Source organism: Hyla sarda, chromosome 7 (assembly GCF_029499605.1).
Source record: "Hyla sarda isolate aHylSar1 chromosome 7, aHylSar1.hap1, whole genome shotgun sequence".
NCBI lineage: Eukaryota > Metazoa > Chordata > Amphibia > Anura > Hylidae > Hyla > Hyla sarda.
Window position 1 is genome coordinate 107,827,861 of NC_079195.1, and position 15,596 is coordinate 107,843,456.

General features: G+C 43.5%; 1 protein-coding gene across 1 annotated transcript in view; it reads left to right on the plus strand.

Annotated features, from left to right (window-relative positions):
• The window catches only part of TM9SF3 (transmembrane 9 superfamily member 3), a 46,771-nt gene extending 31,445 nt beyond the window's left edge, over positions 1–15,326 (plus strand). Inside the window, exons 12-15 of the mRNA XM_056530353.1 lie at positions 9,302–9,448; positions 10,078–10,161; positions 11,706–11,782; positions 14,982–15,326. Of these exons, the coding sequence (XP_056386328.1) occupies positions 9,302–9,448; positions 10,078–10,161; positions 11,706–11,782; positions 14,982–15,049 (376 nt within the window). The 3' untranslated portion in view covers positions 15,050–15,326. The remainder of the gene's footprint in view (positions 1–9,301; positions 9,449–10,077; positions 10,162–11,705; positions 11,783–14,981) is intronic.
• Positions 15,327–15,596: the final 270 nt, after the last annotated feature.

Genomic DNA, 15,596 nt, shown 5'->3' on the forward strand with positions numbered 1-15,596 from the left:
CTTTGAATATTTCAACAGCAATGTTTCATGTTTGTTATACATACTTAAAGGACAAGTCTCACAGTAAACAATTGTTCAGCTTTTAGTGCTGAAGGTAAAGTTATACAGGTTTGTAAATCACTTCCATTACCAATGCTGCTTAGAAACCAGCTTTATCTGCATTCTTCTGTCTGACAGGAAATTCAACTGTTCCAGGTTTTCATGACTTTCGACCCCCTATTCAGGCTGTTATCAGCAGCATCCAGGGGCCGTGACGTGACAATTACCCAGAAACCCCTGTGCTGCAGAGAGCTGCCTGAGCTCGGCCTTAGCCCCTCCCATCTGATGAATATTCACACTGTCCTCCCTCTATTCTGCAGTGATTGGCTGAGCAGCACTGCCTATATGTCGGCTGATTCAGATCATAGTTCTCTCCCCTCTCCTTGCTAATGTTTTTACACTGATAACGGAGGAGAGGGGGGAGGGGAGGGAGCTGCCAGCGTAGGGCTGTCACACTGAGAATGGAGGGGAGGGAGAGTAGAATTGTCACACTGAGCACTGGGGAGGGAGGAGTGCAGGGCAGAGGAGGGGGGAGGTGATTGTGCCACTGTAAAGCTGTTTCATTGAGAGGAGGAGGGGGAGGGAAGGATTTTACAGTGTAAAACTGCAGCTTCAACTCCAGGGTCCCTCTCTCTGAGCACTGAGATTACATTTTGTTTCCTCGTGGCCACCCTGCTGTATAGGGCTATGATTGGAGCTCAGTGTTATGTGGCCACCCTGCTGTCTGGGCTATGATTGGAGCTCAGTGTTATGTGGGAGTGACTAACATAAGTTAGGGGAGGTAACAAGTTCTCTGCTAAGGCAGCTGAGAGCAGGATATGTGAGAAGTGCATGCAGGGAAATGTAGTCTTTGAGATCACAGGGATAGCCACCATAACCAGGAAGTAACTGCAATTCATGAGCTGAATAGCTGGTGAATGGGGGGCGGAAAAAAAATCACAAACATGTCAGAGAGGTGGTAGGTGAATATACTATGGAATGGCTAGGTATTTTTTTTTTCTTTGCTGCATGGGATATCTTCTTTAACTTTACTTCTTCATGAATTTCTTCTTTGTTGCAATGCAAATGGCCACAATATATTTCACATTCTGCACAACATTTTTCACATTCTGGAGAAAAGCAAATATGCTGAAGATTTGTTGTGGGTTTTCACAATTAACTTCAAAAGGGAAGTCAAAACCTGCCACAAATCTGCAGCATTACAGTCCTGTGGGAACATACCCGAACGGTGGTTATTTGTTTCATCCACTGAATAACTGATAAATCCATCACGAATGAGTGCTAGTTCCTGCATTGGGACTGTGCATTGTTAGTATCTTGTTGGGTACTGACCAGTATATGTGACTAGTGATTGTGGTGGGAGCTTAGCTGTAAAACACAGTTAGCTGCTACTGCAGGGATTGGAGAAAAAAAAGTTATGGTTTATTGAGCTGTCAATTTTTATTTTGGGTTAAAAATGCAAATGGTTGCAGTTCCAACGCTGCTTTTACTAAATGCTGCAGGACCCCTCATGCTTACATATGTGATGGTTAGAGATGAGTGAACTTTTCAAAAATTCGATTCGGACGATTCGCAGAATTTTCCGGAAAAGTTTGTTTCGATCTGAATTTTTTTCGCGTCAAATCTATATTAAAAATGGCTATTTCTAGCCTACATACAGCCTCTATAGGGGTATAGAACACTTTGCTGTGTTCTAAAACGCATATGGAGTGTGCTGGGTTAGTGAAATAATACTGTTATTCAGAATAGTATGCAGATTACCGGCATCGCTTTTAGAATCACTGGCGCCCAGCAGCACAATGACAGAGCCTGGTGGTGGCATCAGTGTCAGGAGACCATATAGTAACTGAATGACAGCGTGGAGGTGTTGGCAGCATGAGGACACCATATAGTGGCTGAATGGCACAGTGTGGAGGTGTTGGCAGCATGAGGAGACCATATAGTGGATGAATGGCACAGCCCAGAGTTGCCCGCAGCATGAGTAGGCACTAGGCCTTCACAATCCCTAAGATTAAAAGATGAATTAAGAAATTTAAACCGAAGATTTTGGATAGCGGGTGCTACCTATGAGAAAATTTGAAATTACCAGACCCAGGCCCCACAGCGGCATCAGCAACCCATATATTGCTTGAATGACACAGCCTGGAGTTGGCTGATGCACGAGTACACACCAGGGCTTCGCAATCCATCCAAAAAAACACCACAATTTTAGAAATTTCTGAAAAAGATTTTGGATAGCGGGTGCTACCTATGAGAAAATTTGAAATTAATAGACCCAGGCCCAGCAGCGCCATAATTTTTTTTATTTTAAATTTATAACAACCTTTGCGTGTCCCGGACCCCAGCGTGTGGGTACGAAGGACCAAATCCAACAAGCCCCCACAGGGCTCATGTGGCCGTGAGATTTAGGCGAAACGTCTCCATTGCCCTGACCGGCCATTGTTTCCAAGACTTCTCGCCAAGGCAAACCATGTGAAGAACAGCGTGACACCGCCGTGACCTGCACACATGGAAGGGCCACTGAGACTTGTCCGGGCAGTGGAGGCTTAAGACACAGAGGAGGATGTGGAGGCAGAGTAGCACACTGTCGCAGGACCAACGGGCTGACAGAGTGTAGCAGGAAGCAGCATTGAGTACACACCAGGGCTTCAGAATCCCAAAGAAAAAACAACCATTTTTAAAATAATTTTAAGAATATTTAGGACAGTGGGTGCTACCTCTATGTTGCATGAATGACACACCCTGGAGTTGGCTGATGCATGAGTACACACTAGGGCTTCACAATCCCTCAAAAAAAAACACAACAATTGTAGAAATTTATGAAGAAAACTTATGGATAGCGGGTGCTACCTATGAGAAAATTTGAAATTCCCAGGCCCAGCAGCACCATCAGTAAACCATAGATTGCCGGAATGACACAGGCTGGAGTTGGCTGATGCATGAGTACGCACCAAAGCTTCACAATCCCATTAAAAAAAAGACAAACATTTTTGACGAAAAATTTTAACGAAAATTTAGGACAGCGAGTGCTCTCTATATATTACGCAGCCTAGAGTTGGCTGCAGCATGAGGAGACCATTGAAATGTGTGATTTTTTTTTTATTTGAAATTGAAATCAAAATTTGTGTCCCGGACCCAGCCGTGTGGGTACAAAGGACCTAATCTCACAAGCACCCACAGGGCTCATGTGGCCGTAAGATGTAGGCGCAACGTCTCCATAGCCCTGACCGGCCATTTTTGGTTTTTGTACCTTTGTTTAAGAACAAGCGCATATCCAAGAGTCCAGAAGACTCTATAATGCAGGACGGTGGACCACCAAAAGACATTCTTCTATCAAAGAATTTTTTATGAAATGAATAAAAAAAAAAATGAAAATAAATACAAATTTTTTAAAAAAATTTTACTTAAAAAAGCACACACAACAATCGTTCAATGGGGTAATGGTTATTATTGTGGAAAATTCAAGTTTATTACTGTGATAATTATCAGAAAATTTGAAAAAAAACACTACCCAAGAGTGTTTAATAACCCCATACATTGCACCATAAATGTTGAAATTTTAATTAAGCATGTATGTATGTATTTAAAAAATCCTAAAATTAAAGGCCCAAGCCCAGAAGCATCAGGAAGTCAAGTACTTCCTGAAAGACACAGGAGCAGTCAGAAGTAGGCATCAGCAGTACCCGAGAGGCTTTAATAACCCCTTACATTGCACGATCACTCGCAAGATCGAGCAATAAAAGGTGTGTTATGCCCTCAGATGTCCGGGGCTGCACGCACGCTACACTGAACGGACCAGTGTGTGTGTCTATCTTTCACCGACAGGTGCGGGTAGCCCGCTGAACCCCCTTCGCAATAGGGATCAGGGATTGCAATTATTTGCCAGGAAAGAAGAATCACAACTAAGCGCCGGTCATAAGCTCGAGTTCATGAAGTCCCTGCCCTTTGTACACACCGCATGTCTCTACTACCGATTGGATGGTTTAGTGAGGTCCTCGGATCGGCCCCCGGCGGGTTAGGAGAAGGCCCTAGCAGAGCGCCGAGAATTTAAAGATCATTGTTGAAATTAGCATTAAGCATGTATTATCTACTGCTAAACTTCCAAAAAGTTAAGGCCTAAGGCATCAGTGAGGCAATTATTTCATGAAATACACAGAATGAGTCATTCGCAGTACCAAAGAGGGTTTCATAACCATCCCCTTACATTTAAAAGTCAATGTTGAAATTTGCATTAAGCATGTATTTAGCTACAGCTAAACATCCAAATTTTGAAGGCCCAAGACCTGAGGGCAGGGTGGCAAGTAGTTCCTGAAAGACACAGAATGAGTATGGAGCAGGCATTCGCAGTACCCAAGAGGGTTTCATAACCCCTTACATTTAAAGATCAATGTTGACATTTGCATTAAGCATATATTTAGCTACTGCTAAACATCCAAAAATTAAAGGCCCAAGGCCAGAAGCATCAGTGAGGCAAGTAGTTCCTGAAAGACACAGGATGAGCCAGGAGCAGGCAATCGCAGTACCAAAGAGGGTTCCATAACCCTAATTGATAACTCAAGAGGGTTTCATAACCAACCTTAATTGGGAAATGTTGGTGTAGCAGCTTGGTCAATCTACTCTGAGGCATCTGGCATTGGTGGCTGGAAATCCTGGCTGATCCATCCCTGATTCATCTGGACAAACGTCAGTCTCTTCACATTTTTGGTGGACAGACGAGTTCGCCTTGGGGTGACTATGGCCCCGGCCGCACTAAACGCCCGCTCTGATGGCACACTACTGGCCGGGCAGGACAGCTTTTCCAGGGCAAACTCTGCTAGTTGTGGCCATAAATCAAGTTTGGCTGCCCAGAAGTCCAGGGGATCTTCAATGGTTGTTGGCATGGCCATGTCAAGGTATGCCACCACCTGCTGGTTCAGGTCCTGCTCCATGTCTACCTGCTGCTGATGAGTTGCTTTACTATGTGGGTGAAGAAAGCTACTCATCAGCGACTGTAGACTCAGGCTGCTGCTAATTGAGCTGGTACTGCTCCTCCCACCCCTCTCCTCCCCAGCAGCCATGGCAGTGGAAGGTGAACGCAGAGGGCCCCCCCCCCAGTCAGACCTGCGAGTGGATGGACCATGTGGCCGATAGGCATCAGCCAACTGACTACGTAGAATGTCTCTGTAGTAGGTCAGTTTTTCCTCCCTCTCAGTGGGTATAAAAAAGGCCCCCATTTTGGGACGGTAGCGAGGGTTTAATAAGGTGGAGATCCAGAAGTCATCCCGCTGACGAATTTTGACAATTTTGGGGTCACTACGCAAGCAACTGAGCATGCATCGTGACATTTGCGCCAGTGACTCGGAGGGACTACCTGCCTCCATCTCCACTGCATACTGCCACGGTGTGTCTGGGTCCTCTGTCTCAACTTCCTCATAACCCTCCAGCTCCTCTAGCTGCTTCGGCTCCTCCTCTCCTGTCCGATGACTAGAAACACCGGCCATCTCATCCAACCTAAACTGTGCTCCGCTCTGCCCCTCATCATCCTCCTCCTCCAGTTCAGCCCCCACAGGGCTCATGTAGCCTTGAGATGTAGGCGCAACGTCTCCATTGTCGTGACCAGCCATGGTTTCAATCATTTGTTGTAGGAAATGTAGGAATGGAATTACGTTGTTCATGGCGTAATCCAGGCGACTCACAAATAATGTGGCTTCCTCAAAGGGCCTCAGCAAACGGCAGGTGTCACATATGAGCTGCCACTGGTTCACATTGAAGTTACATAGGGGAGTACTCCTATCTGCTTGAATCATCAAGAAATCGGTGATGGCTTTTCTTTGTTCGTATAGTCTGTCCAACATATGGAGGGTGGAATTCCTACGTGTGGCAACGTCACAAATAAGACTATGTTGTGGGATACCGTTCTGACGCTGCAGCTCAAGGAAGGTGTGCTTGGTGGTGTACGAGTGGCTTAAGTGCATGCACAGTTTCCTTGCCATTTTCAGGATGTTTTGCAAATGGGGTGAAGACTTGAGGAAGTACTTGACAACCAGATTCAACACGTGTGCCATGCAGGGCGCATGTTTCACACTTCCTTGTCGCAGCGCGGACACAATGTTCTTCTTGTTGTCTGTCACCATGGTTCCCATTTCCAGATTTCGTGGAGTAAGCCATACTCGGATTTCTTTACGAATGAACTTTAGCAGTTCCTCCCCTGTGTGACTCTGTTTGCCAAGGCAAACCATGTGAAGAACAGCTTGACACCGCCGTGCCCTACACACATGGTACGATGAAGGGCCACCGAGATTTGGACGTGCAGTGGAGGCCGAAGACACAGTGGAGCATGAGGAGGCGGCGGCGTCGCACACTGTAACAGGACCAACTGCCTGGGAGCGAGAGCGTGGAGGAGGAAGCGGTGTGACCTGTCCACGTTGCTGTTGTGGCTGTGCAGGAACCACATTTACCCAGTGAGCCGTAAAAGACAAGTATTGTCCCTGCCCGTGGTTACAGCTCCACACGTAGGCACTGCCGTGCACTTTTGAACACACAGACAGGCTCAAGGACTGGCCCACCTTCTCTTGTACAAACTTATGCAGGGCTGGTACTGCCTTCTTCACAAAGAAATGACTGCTTGGGACTCTCCACCTCGGCTCGGCAAAAGCCATCAATTCTCTGAAAGGTGCAGAGTCCACCAGTTGGAAAGGGAGGGACTGCAACACCAGCAACTTGGACAGGAGCACATTCAACTTCTGCGCCGTTGGATGAGTGGGCGCATACTGTTGTCTCTTGGACATGGCTTCGCCGATGGATTGTTGGCGGAATGGCTGACTAAAAGCGGGAGAAGCAGGAGCGACAGAGGGTTTGACACACAGCTCCCTTCGGCTGAGGTGGTGGAGCCTTGGCTGGTTGAAGGAGGGAGCGGATGGCCACTGGGTGATGCAGCAGGCTGGACCACTACATCGGAGCCATGGTTCTCCCAGGCCGCTTTATGGTGGCGAAGCATGTGTTGACGCAGGGCCGTGGTGCCGAAATTGGGACCCTGGCCACGCTTCACCTTCTGCCGACAAATCATGCATGTGGCTACGTGAACCTCCTCCGGATGCCTTAGGAAAAACTTCCACACCGCCGAGTACCTGATTTTCCCAACCGCAGTCCGCACTAATTGACTGCTACTGGCGCCATCTGCAGGAACCCCTGTTCCACTACCTCCCGGAAAGGTAGGCTGCCACGAAGCAGTCGGTCTCCCCGGGCACATTTGGCTCCTGAATTTCCACTACTGCCACCACGCTGACTGCCAACCGTGCTACCGCCTTGCTTCCTCAAGGGCAACCTGCAACTCTCTCTTCTCCTGATGATGATGAAGCCCCTTCTGCACCCGGCTCCCAATTGCGATCGGCTTCATCATCAACAGTTGTGTGCACGTCACTGATGTCCTCCTCAGGGTTCCCCAACAGTGTCTGCTTCAGGACCCTGAACACTTGCAACACCGCCTCCCACGACACTCTCCGCATCACTACTTGGCCGCCTAGCGGAGCAAGCGGCGCATGTCTCCTCCCCTTCTTGGCTGTCCAGTAGCTGCTGACTGTCCTCTATTGGATCGTCCTCAGTAAATATTGGAGCTGAACCCACAGCATAAGATACTTCTTTAGGAGAGGGAACAGCATAGGACAAAGGCAATGGGAGGACACGCACTGCTCCCGGGCCATGCTAACTGAGGGTTGTGTCTAAGGAACCCACCGACTGTTGACTGGGGGTGTCAGATGTCACTTGTGGTGATGTGGATGAGCATGTTAACCAATCGACGACGGCAGATGGGTTGCTGGTGGAGACTCCACCGCTGGCTGATAATGGGAGCTCAGGCCTCTCGCTGCGACTCCTGCTGCCACTCGCCCCAAGTCTGCTGCCAACTCTGCCAGAAGTATATAGGCCTCTGTGCACATCCTGGTACTTCTCTGCCTGACATACTTAGTGCGTTTATGAGGGTATTACAATACGCTACACTACTCTTTAAACAGTATTTGTCTAGAACAGCAGCAGGTGATTACTTACGGCTGTCCTTGAACAGTATGTAGGCCCTTGACAGATTAACAGTTACTATTAGCAGAAAAAACTCTGTATTTTTGTAATACACCAGCCAGTGGTTACTATTGTTTGGACTTTGACGGTGTGGAGCACCTTGACAGCTTAACAGGTACTAAATGGTGCAATACTTGCATGTACCTATGCGGTATGCACTGATGAGGGCAGTTATATATGCGGAACTATACGCAGAAAAAAGTGTTTAAAAAAAAAAACAGTCGGTGAATAGTATTGTTTGGACTTGCACAGTATGTAGCCAGCCCCTTGACAGATTAACAGGTACAAAATGGTGCAAATGCACTACAGTCCACTGAACAATCACGTATTTCTGAACAGCAGCAGGATTCAACAGTGCAGCACCACAAAAAAAAAATCCAGGGATTAAACCCTAAATTGCACTCTGTCACACAATTCTGAGCAGCAGAAGTTTTGTGGAGCAAACAAAAATAAACTTGGGCTGAATAATGAGGAGATAAGATGCTTCAGAAAGTTCACGCAGCTTGGAGATCTGTATGAGACAGCTGACGGCTATCTGCCCTTCTCTGCTGCAATGCTCAATAACGTGAATAGGAGGTTTAGCAATCAATGATCCTTCTCAGTGTAACAGCATAGCACTCTGCACTCCTGTCTTTCCCTAATGCTGATGTGACTAGCAGTTGCAGTGTAACGCTGTGGTATGAGCTATTCACACACACGCAGTCCCGTCCTCTCCATCTGAGTGCATAGATTAAAGGGAGAGGCAAGATGGCCGCCGATTATATAGGGGCTGTGACATCACAGGGGTCAGAGAACACTGATAGGCTGCATCTCACATGTGATTCAGGGTCAGCCCACCTACCTTTATTCCCGCCGCTGTTTCCCGCCCTCCCATAATCCCCTGCCCCATGTACTCACATGTGGATCCGCCATGTTAGGTCCCCAATAGCCTGGAACGCAATAGTTTAATGAAGTGATTTGCGCGATAGAATCGCGGCGATATTCGTATTTGTTGCAAAACGAATTTTTCATGAAATTCGTAACTAATTCGGGTTCGTCAACTTCGATTCGCTCATCTTGTAATGGTCTCAGCATTCAGGCTCGCTGAAATCTCATTCATGGCAAAAAACACACACACACACACACAAAAAAAAAAGTTTAATAGTTTGGCAGTTTTTTGTAAATTTAATGTATAAAATTTGTATAATTTTCGTTTTGTTTTTATTTCTTTCAGGTATTTCATCTTTACCTCCTTCTGGGCATATAAGATCTATTATGTGTATGGTTTTATGATGTTGGTGCTGGTCATTCTTTGCATTGTGACGGTCTGTGTAACTATTGTATGTACATACTTCCTTCTAAATGCTGAGGACTATAGGTGGTAAGTTATTGAAATATCACTTAAGCACAAACCTATTTATATGGATGAAACCTATTTTTTATATATTATAGCAATCCTATAGAAAATCATGTTGTTAAAAATTGTTGCATCATGGCTCAGTGGATGTGTTCTGATCTCCACTTGTATACTTTATACTGTTATTTTCTAATGTGGCTACAGTATAAGTTTATGTTCCAAGAGACGGGTATTTATTAGATATTGTAACCCAAGTGCAAATAATTTAGTAGACAGGTTTATCCTTCCCAAGTACCCACAGTAGTCACTGCAGTTCTATGTGTCGTCCCCACCTCCTGCCATTACACACACTGCCCTCTTTTCCTCATGTACATGCCTCGGACTGGCTCTTTCCTCTTTGTGCTAGTAGTAGTCTACATGAGAGCAATCTATTTCCCCTTGATGCATTTAGTGCCCTGAATCTACATCAATCCTTTTTCTCACATTATGCTGTCATCTCTGTGTAATACCCTGTCCTGGATCACAATTTGATAACATGCTACGGCATTTTAAGAACAAAAGGTACATAATTTGTTTGTGAGCTTGTACTGTTTGTACATTGCTACTGCACAGGATCTGATCTGATTTTAACTATTTTCTTCTTTTATTTTCAGGCAATGGACAAGTTTTCTTTCTGCTGCCTCCACTGCAATTTATGTTTACATGTACTCCTTTTACTATTACTTTTTCAAAACAAAGTAAGTATTTTTGTGCAACTACTTTATCAGTTTTTATCACTTTATTGAAAACCTAAATATATTTTGTGATAGTCACTGCATAGGCATTAGAAAACACCCAAAAACCCCTAGAGAGGTCAGGGAATTCACTTAACAAAATGTACCAATACCATGGGCAAAAAGCCCAGGGCACCAAAAACCTTTTTATATCTCCTTTAAAACTTCGCTTTTATTAGGATCACTAAAAGTAGTTATAGTGCATGTGACCAAAACGCAAAGTGATTTAAAATCGCATCACGTTTTGGTCACACATACTATAACTTTTAGTGATCCTAATAAAAGCTAAGTTTTAAAGAGTACCTATCATCAAAAAACTTTTAATATATTGTTCATTAATGTCTCCCTATCAACTTTCTAATTGCATGTCATTACCTATGTTTGTTTATATATTTATTTTTCATTCTTAAGTATGACCACTAGGGGTCTCCCTACATGTCTGTTTCTCATAGATTTTGGACTCATGCCGCCCTGGCATGAGTCTGAAATCTCAGTGCAGCTGAGCTGACAAGCAAGCAAAGCAGAGGTCATCAGGCTCCAGCAGCAGCACGGCAGTTTTGTGCTCCGATCTTCCTCCTTTCTGTAAGACACATGCTTTAGTAAACTGAGAGGAGTAGACTCAGGAGCTGCTGGCTGTGCTGTGATCACGACCTCTATGCATGCATAGAGGGATCGCAGCATAGAGGAGGAAGGGCAGGCCACACCCCCTTCCTCCCTCCACAGAGACTGCAGAGTGAGCAGAGAAGAGGAAAAGTACAAATTTTTTTTTTTTTTTTTTTAAATATAAATACAGGGTTAGTGTCAGGTAGAGTCGGGGGGGGGGGTGGATTAAGAGACAGTTTAGTTCATGATAGGTACTCTTTAAGGGAGGTATATAAATGGGCTTTTTGCCCATGGTATTGGTATATTTTTCATAGGCATCATAGGCCACTATTTGGGGAAAAGGACTGTTTAAAAAAAAAAAAAAAAAAAAATCCTCATCTAAACTCTTACGTCCTGCTGGCTCTGTGGGCTAGCCCATTTCATTCACTTCTCTATTACAGGAATCAGCAGAGTCTTGGGATAGGTCTACATTTTCAATTTATCAATGACCTATTTTTTGCATCACATAATGCAGCTTTTTCTTGTGTGCCACCAGGATTATAGTAGCAGCTAACTGTCTAGTTAAGCAAAAAAAGATGATATAGGTATAAGTCCTGTAATCCAATCTAATGTGACTGTCCCAAAAATGACCAAATGCAAATTAAGCTTAAGATGGATGCCTTTTTTTTTATAGATTTTTTTTGTATTTACTTTAAATTTGGATATGGACAACAGTATTAACTAGAAATAAGTTAACCTTCATATAACATAGGGCCAGGGACTATTGATGATAATCAGAATATTGGGCACACTAGATGGGCAAAATGGTTCTTTCCTGCTGACACTTTCTATGTTTACCCTTTATCACACAAATATTTCTAAATTTCTGTTCTTAAATAACATGTATTCTTATTTAATTCCTCTAGAATGTATGGATTGTTTCAAACATCATTTTACTTTGGCTATATGGCAGTATTTAGCACTGCCTTGGGAATTATGTGCGGTGAGTACTTAGTAGGATGTCCATCAATGGCCTGGATAGTTTTACTTTTTTGAATGCTAATACAAATGCATTGGAGTCAGTGATTTTGACAGATGTTCTAGATGGCTAAGATACAATAAAAAAATATTGCGGATATGCGGCACAGTGTCATACTGATAGTTTTATTTGTCACCACTCTCAAACAGGAAAAATGGCTGGTGTCCATAGTAACCAATCAGAGCCCTGGTTTTATTACTAAAAATTCTATGGAAGAAAAGCTGTACTCTGGTAGCTTTGGCTAAAATGTTGCCTTATATTCTTGCTTACTTATATTCTTGCTTGTTTATTAGGACACTTATCAGCTTAGTTAAGGGCAGCATAACATATCAACAGACATTCTATGAACTGTAGAGTAGTTTAGAAGAAGTTGCACTCCAAGCGCTGCTAGAGGAGAGTCAATAATATTCATTAGGAAATACTGTCCCCAACCATAGATGATTGACAGATCTCTCGCTGCGCACCATAATATATAGATCTGTCAATTATCTGCAGGTAGGCGGGGCAGAGGTAGCTAATAAGTAACCATGACTCTTCTCTGGCAGAGCAGGTGGTATGCTGCAAGCCATCATGTGTAAGCTCTCCTGAACTGACAGTCTGAAAACAGCATCTCGGAGGGCAGCATAACTTTGATGACAGGTTCCCTTAAAGGGATACTCCTTTGGAAAACATCTTTTTTAAATCAACTGGTGCCAGAAAGTTAATCAGATTTGTAAATTACTTCTATTAAAAAATATTTGTCCTTCCAGTACTTAGCAGCTGAATGCTACAGAGGAAATTCTTTTCTTTTTTGTCTTGTCCACAGTGCTCTCTGCTGACACCTGATGCCCATCAGGAACTGTCCAGAGCAGGAGAAAATCTGCATGGCAAACCTATGCTACTCTGGACAGTTAGAGACACAGACAGAGTTGTCAGCAGAGAGCACTGTGGATAAGACAAAAAGGAAATTCAAAATGAAAAGAATTTCATCTAACATACAGCTGCTAATAAGTACTGGAAGGATTAAAGGGGTTATCCATCATAAGGGGATTTTAGTATGTACCTGGCAGACAGTAATGGACATGCTTAGGAAGGATCTGTGCTTATCTTGGGGCTAAATGACTATATTGTGAGATTACCATAACACTGTGGCTAGCTTTTTGTGAACTGGTATTTCCTGTTTCATTTTTCTTTTTTTTTTACTACAAATGCCATAATTCCATTTTCCTCCCTCCCACACATCAGCCACCCCACCCATTGAAATATTAATGAGCTGCATCCATACAAAGACCTGTAGTTTTCAATCAGGGTGCCTACTGTTGTTGCATTAGTTGCAGATTGAGCTCTCTCCCACCAAGCGATCCCTCCACCCATTGAAGCAGACAGGCTCCCTGTCATCAGCTGACTAGTGAGTCAGGTCTCGGCCGCATTGCAAGCTGGGAAAAATCTGAGACAACAGTCATTTTGTATGGGACAACAGTCATTTTGTATGCTGATAAAATTAAATATTGGTGTGAAAATCACAGAAGAATTGTGAGAAAATAGTCACACACAGGTACAGACACTATATTATGAACTACACTAACTTTACAGCCCCTGTAGCGTAGGCAAAGAAAAAAAAATTCCCGGAATACACAAAGATTTTTAAATAGAAGTAATTTACAAATATGTTTAACTTTCTGGCACCAGTTCATTTAAAAAAGTTTTCCACAAGAGTACCCCTTTAAATCCACATTCTGCAGAATATGAAACAAGTGAAAGCTATTACGGAGCTATTAAGGAAAAAAGAAAATGCACGACACTTAGATAATAATATGGTAAAAAATAATGTAACCGAGCAATGGACGATGAGTGGAAATCCCATCACATGTCATTAACCCTATAGATCAGTGTTTCCCAACCAGGGTGTCTACAGCTGTTGCAAAACTACAACACCCAGCATGCCCAGACAACCAAAGGCTGTCCGGGCATGCTGGGAGTTGTAGTTTTGCAACAGCTGGAGGCCACCCTGGTTGGAAAACACTGCTGTAGATGCAGAACATGGCATCTATAGGCAAAATGGAGGTGCTAATCAGTTTGGAGACTCAGCGGCTGAGTTCAAATGGCCAATGGATACCTCAAAAAATATATTTGGTATCGCAGCATGCAGAAATGTCTGAACTATAAAAATTTAGGCCCAGATTTATCAAACTGTGTGAGAGAAAAGTGATTTTTCCCACAGCAACCAATCACAGCTCAGCTAATGAGCTATGGTAAAGTGAAACCTGAGCGGTGATTGGTTGCTGTGGGAAAAATCACAACCATAATGTTTATAATCCTGCACAGTTAATGGTGTAAATGTTAAAAAAAACATACGGAAAAAATAAAAGGCGATTTAAAAGTTACATCAAAACAAAAATGGTTAAAAACTACAGATCGCAGCGGAAAAATTGAACCAGCTCCGAATACGGAAAAAGATAGGGGTCAGAATTGGACAATTTTTAACACCCTTGTCAAAAAAAATTATTGTCAAAAGTAGTAGTTATAGACAAGCATGTAACCTTGTATCACTTTAATTGTATTGACTCACAGAATAAAGATTACATGTCAGTTCTAATGTAAAGTGCATGAAGCAAAAATGAAAACCCTTTAAAGTTCCATATATAGATAGAAAGATAGAGTATAGATATATATATATATATATAGAGAGAGAAAATTATATTTATTTTCTTCACTGCACATTTTATAGTAAAATGAAGTGTCCTTGCAGAGTACAATTGGTCCTGCTAAAACAAGCCCTAATATGGACAAAAATGAAAATAGGATGTGTCCTCAAGGACATAATAGGAACGATGCTAAGCTGCTGTATTAAAGGGTTACTCTCCTCCCCAGGGTCCGGAACATTGAGTTCCTAACGCTCTGTGCGGGCGTCCGTGTGCAAGCCCGCCCCCTCGTGACATCACGGCCGGCCCCCTCAATGAAAGTGTATGGGAAGGGGGCACGACAGCCATCAAGTTCCCATAGATTTGCATTAAGGTGACGTCACAGGACGGGGCATGATGTTATGAGGGCGCGGTTGTGAACACTTAAGCCCGCACACAGCGTTAGGAACTCAATGTTCTGGACGCTGGGTAGCTGAGTAAGATTTTAATGTATGTGCACACTAAACTCGCTATTTGACTCCTGATTTACTTTTCTCTTCTAGGAGCCATTGGTTACATGGGAACAAGTGCCTTTGTTCGGAAAATTTACACTAATGTGAAAATTGACTGAGGGATCCAGCGGAAATGGGAACTGTGGATCAGATACTACTTTTTTTTTTCTGGGGCTGGGGGTGAAACATGCACATTAGTGCCAGAAGAGATTGGGTTTTAACACTGGGTACTGTGTTGGTCTCCGTTCTGTGGATGGCTTAAAATGGCATCTATTTCATTGATCCTAGTTTTCTTACAGACTGCTCTTTCCAACAAGTCACAGCAAATGCTTGGATTATATGCAGTAAGCAATTAAACCAGTACATGGCTAATCTTCCCAAAAAAAAAAAAAATAATCAACTAGCTCGTAAAAGATGAATAGACTAGCTCTCTTCAGTGAAGAGGACTCGTGGTTTATTTAATGCATTTGTTCCATTCAATAAATAAGAGGGAATCTTGGCGGCTTTAACTAGTGGATTAGTAGTCTTCTTGGTACCTTCTAAACTCTAATATCGCAGGAAACTTCCTTTTCTCTTCTTTCTTTTGCCACTTTAGAAATGTGTATTGAAATTTTACCTGTGGGTGTCTTAATGGTTTTCTGTGTCCAATGACATCTGCACCCTGGA